Below are 3,628 nucleotides of genomic sequence, written 5' to 3'. Positions count from 1 at the left end.
ACTCTTCCAGTATAAGGCAACTCCTTGGCAACCTTGCTTTCCAGCTGCCAACCCCACCAGCACCCAAAAACACGCACACCCCAAATGCCCACAAAGGGGGTCACCTCTACTCTAATTGTTAGCCTAGAAAGTAAAAGTCACACTAGTACTGTGCTTATGCACAGATAACATATTCATGGCAATGGACTTAATCACACAAACTTTCCCTTCTTACGAGGTTAATACAGTTTCTAATCTCCAGAGCCCACAACAGAAATCAAGAAAATCCAGTCTTTTGCGCATATGTCAAACAGAGTTCAATTGCTACGATCAACCTGCTGGATTACACAAGACCGACTACTGTGTTCTCCAACTTCCAGGAAAGGAAGAGTCTATCACACAAGTACATAGGACAGGTCTCTCGTTAATAGAGCAACCCAAATTATCAACACATTTAGTCAACTTCTCAATTAGCTGTGTTCCATATAATCAGGTAGCAAACATCATCAATGACAATAGTACTGTCCACAACAAAGGTAGATGTTTAGCCAATTAAAACCTACAAAACGGAATCCACAAATATGGTTGATATAAGCCTCATATATTACAAATTGGCAATCCACAAGTTACACTATACAAGCAGGAATTTCCTCGTCCTCATTAGGGAAGGCCACTACTGATTTGTGTGTATTTGATTTCCTCATGCAGCCTTCTGATGATCTTCATGTGCTTGAATTCCTTGTTAGAAGCAATCATGCATCTGACTTCACCATCTATGGATGACAATCATTCATGAAAGAAGGTTCATTGTGTATTGGAACTCCAAGCCATTGTTTCCTCTTGAAGCGATGACCTCCTAGTCATCCCTTCATAATCCTTCAGTCAGACTGATGAGGATGACCAGAGCAAGGAGAGGTGCCGGGGACGGCAAGAACACACCAAGCATGTCTTTGAACCTGCTGACTCGATCTTGACATTAGACAGCATGTGATTGCGACCTTGATTGGCTGTAAATTTCCAGAAGAGCCATCCTACTTGTGATTAGGACCTTGAAAACCTCATCCACATGATGCTCAAGAGGAGCTAATCCTTGCTTAAGGTCATCCGAGCATATCTGCAATGACCCAACAAGTCGCTCGACATCTTCGATCTGATCTGGTGAAAGGGGAAAAGCCTTGTCTTTGAGAAGTCTTTCAATGCAGTCAGACAAAGCACAGGCAGCAATGTCCGTCCTCTCAAGCTCTTTCAAAAGTGCAATTGCCCCCTTCACCCTCCTCTTGTCCACCTGCTCCTTCAGCCTGTGCTGGAGGCTGCTCAAAGAGGAAGACCAGGCAGATTGGCCGACAGTGGAAACAGAGGATAGGGGGCGGTGTGACTTGAATGACAGGGCCGATGTGAGGACCCCGCAGATGAAGATGGTGGTCACTTGGGCTGCATAAGAAGCCATGAAAAAGTTCCCCTTTGAAGCATCCTCCATGTTGAGCTTTTCTCCCATGCGACGAAGCGTCGAGCTGCAGCACTCGAGTTTAGATCTGCGATGCCCCAAATTGCTGGCATCACCATCTCTCCTCTTCAAAACCCTTGTGCATTTCTGGAGGGCATTTAGTGCCCGCCTCAATTGGGCCTCTCCAAAATGACCCTTACCCAGGCAGAGCAAGGCCAGATTGATGCACGCATGATACTTCTTGATATCCACCATGGCCTCCCTGAGAGCGTTGCAGATGTCAAGGAGTTTGACACTGTCATCCAGATACTCATCAAGCCACTTGGTATCTCCATTAACCAAGGCCTTTTGGAGGTCAGGAACGAATGCTTCAACAGATGCGTGAATGTCGAGGACGGTACACAGGCCTTGGCAGAGCCAAGCAGAGCTCAGGCAACCAGCATCGTCGGAAGGCCTCAGACCGTCTAAGCGAGCAGCAAGATCCGAATCAAAGGCGGCAAGGCCAGGGTTGGGCTGCATCGAAGGAGAGAAGGATCGGAAGGAAAGGGAAGAGGAGAGGGTATTGAGGGCGGAGCCAAGGCTGGCAAACAGGGCTGAGCTGCTCATGGTTAGGGATACTGACTGTGGCAGGAGCTCCAGGAGAGAGGAAAGCTATGGCGGATCGAAGAGAGAATAGGGGCACAGAGAGAGAGAGAGAGAGAGAGAGAGAGAGGGAGGCGAGTTAGTTTGGAAATGTGGTGGGAGAGAGGGGTCAATATAAGGGCTAGGGCGATGGAACCACGTGCAAGACGAGAGAGCAGGGGCGATGAGTGGCGGGATCAATAAAAAATCTACACAAACAAGTTGAAACAACTATTTTACAAAAGCTTACCTTTGATGATGGTGATGATGAGAGGTCCTCTGGCGATGGCGGGGGATACTTTTGTGGACCCATCACCCCTCTCTCTCGCTCTCTCGCTCCGACTCTCCGTGCACAGAAAATAGACCGAAAAAGAAAAGAAGAACCCTCGCAATCACAAGCGTTGGCCCTGTAGCGGTGACGACGACCAACCCCCTTAATTTCTGGTTTTCCGTTGCCAAAAAATAGTTAATTATTTACTTCGGGAACAGTTTCGGTATCGCAAATAATTTAATACGGCACTATCTTTGTTTTAAAAATTTTCTCGAATTTTCGACACGGTTTGCTGTCACGAAGACCTGGGCCCAGGGCCACTGGTCCCGACGGGCCACCCCGGTTGCCCGCGTGCCACGTCTGCGCAGCCGCCTCCTGCCACGTGCGCCCTACAACTGGCTCCTGAGTCCTTGCAAACTTTTGGCGGCTCCTGGTTACGAGGTCCAAGGACATCCATCCACAGAGATTTCTATTTTATTAAAATAATTCGTATAGCATTAGTAATAGAATAGTACTCTGAGAGCCCTCGTGACATGACGACTCCAGCAGGCTCCAGCCGTCTTCACCTCCTGCACTTTGGTGTAGAGTTTGTGGTTCACATGACTAAGGTGCTAGTAAGTGTAGGGCCAGGGCACATGCAAATCAATGGACCTACGTAAGTCACCATAGTCATGGATGACCCGCACATGTCGTTGTAGGTGTGGTCTACAACCCCGCCAAACGCGGAGCTCCATGTAGTGCAAAAACCACCCTCAAAAATGAGGGTTACTTACTTCATTTTACTCCATTGACTTAGGTGATGTGGAAGTCAGATGGATGGCCAATCTTTTCTTGCACTATTACATGTATTTTCTCTCTCCTCTATGCAACCCATCACCCTACAAGTCCACCATCAACTCTACCTACTTTTGGCCCCTGTTCTATCTACAAGTTCATCCACACCATCAGCGCAAGACATGAACTTGCATGTACCTCAATTCTTCCACTATCTGAAACTAACAACACCCCACTCAATACAGTGAAGATTTTCTAAAATGAGTGTATCATTTTATATTTTAAGGATAGGACACATATGTCAAGATTTGGATATAAATTATATATGTGACAAGCAATCAACACACATAGTTGTTTATAGATTCTTTTCTTAAAACCTTCAAATGATATATCCTTTAAGTGTGACTATTTTGTCCCCCTTCAATCAATGTTGTATTATCCCTTCCTCTATACCTACGTCTACTTGATTAAAAGAACCAAAATCCTTCGAGCTTTTCTGCTTGAGTAGAAGATTATGTAAATATTTAAATTACAAATAA

General features: G+C 46.1%; 1 protein-coding gene across 1 annotated transcript; it reads right to left on the bottom strand.

Annotated features, from left to right (window-relative positions):
- Positions 1 to 501: 501 nt before the first annotated feature.
- On the bottom strand, positions 502 to 2,369 carry LOC148030819 (protein BPS1, chloroplastic-like). The gene is made up of 2 exons (XM_087684352.1): positions 2,295 to 2,369; positions 502 to 2,186 (listed from the first exon to the last, which is right to left on the bottom strand). Exon 2 carries the CDS (start codon positions 2,027 to 2,029, stop codon positions 956 to 958), a length of 1,074 nt encoding a protein of 357 aa, XP_087540478.1. The 5' UTR covers positions 2,030 to 2,186; positions 2,295 to 2,369; the 3' UTR covers positions 502 to 955.
- Positions 2,370 to 3,628: the final 1,259 nt, after the last annotated feature.

The sequence above is a fragment of the Lygodium microphyllum genome, chromosome 9, assembly GCF_053477565.2.
Source record: "Lygodium microphyllum isolate KBCC chromosome 9, Lygodium_microphyllum_v1.1.10, whole genome shotgun sequence".
NCBI lineage: Eukaryota > Viridiplantae > Streptophyta > Polypodiopsida > Schizaeales > Lygodiaceae > Lygodium > Lygodium microphyllum.
This window is presented reverse-complemented; position numbering and strand designations above follow the sequence as displayed.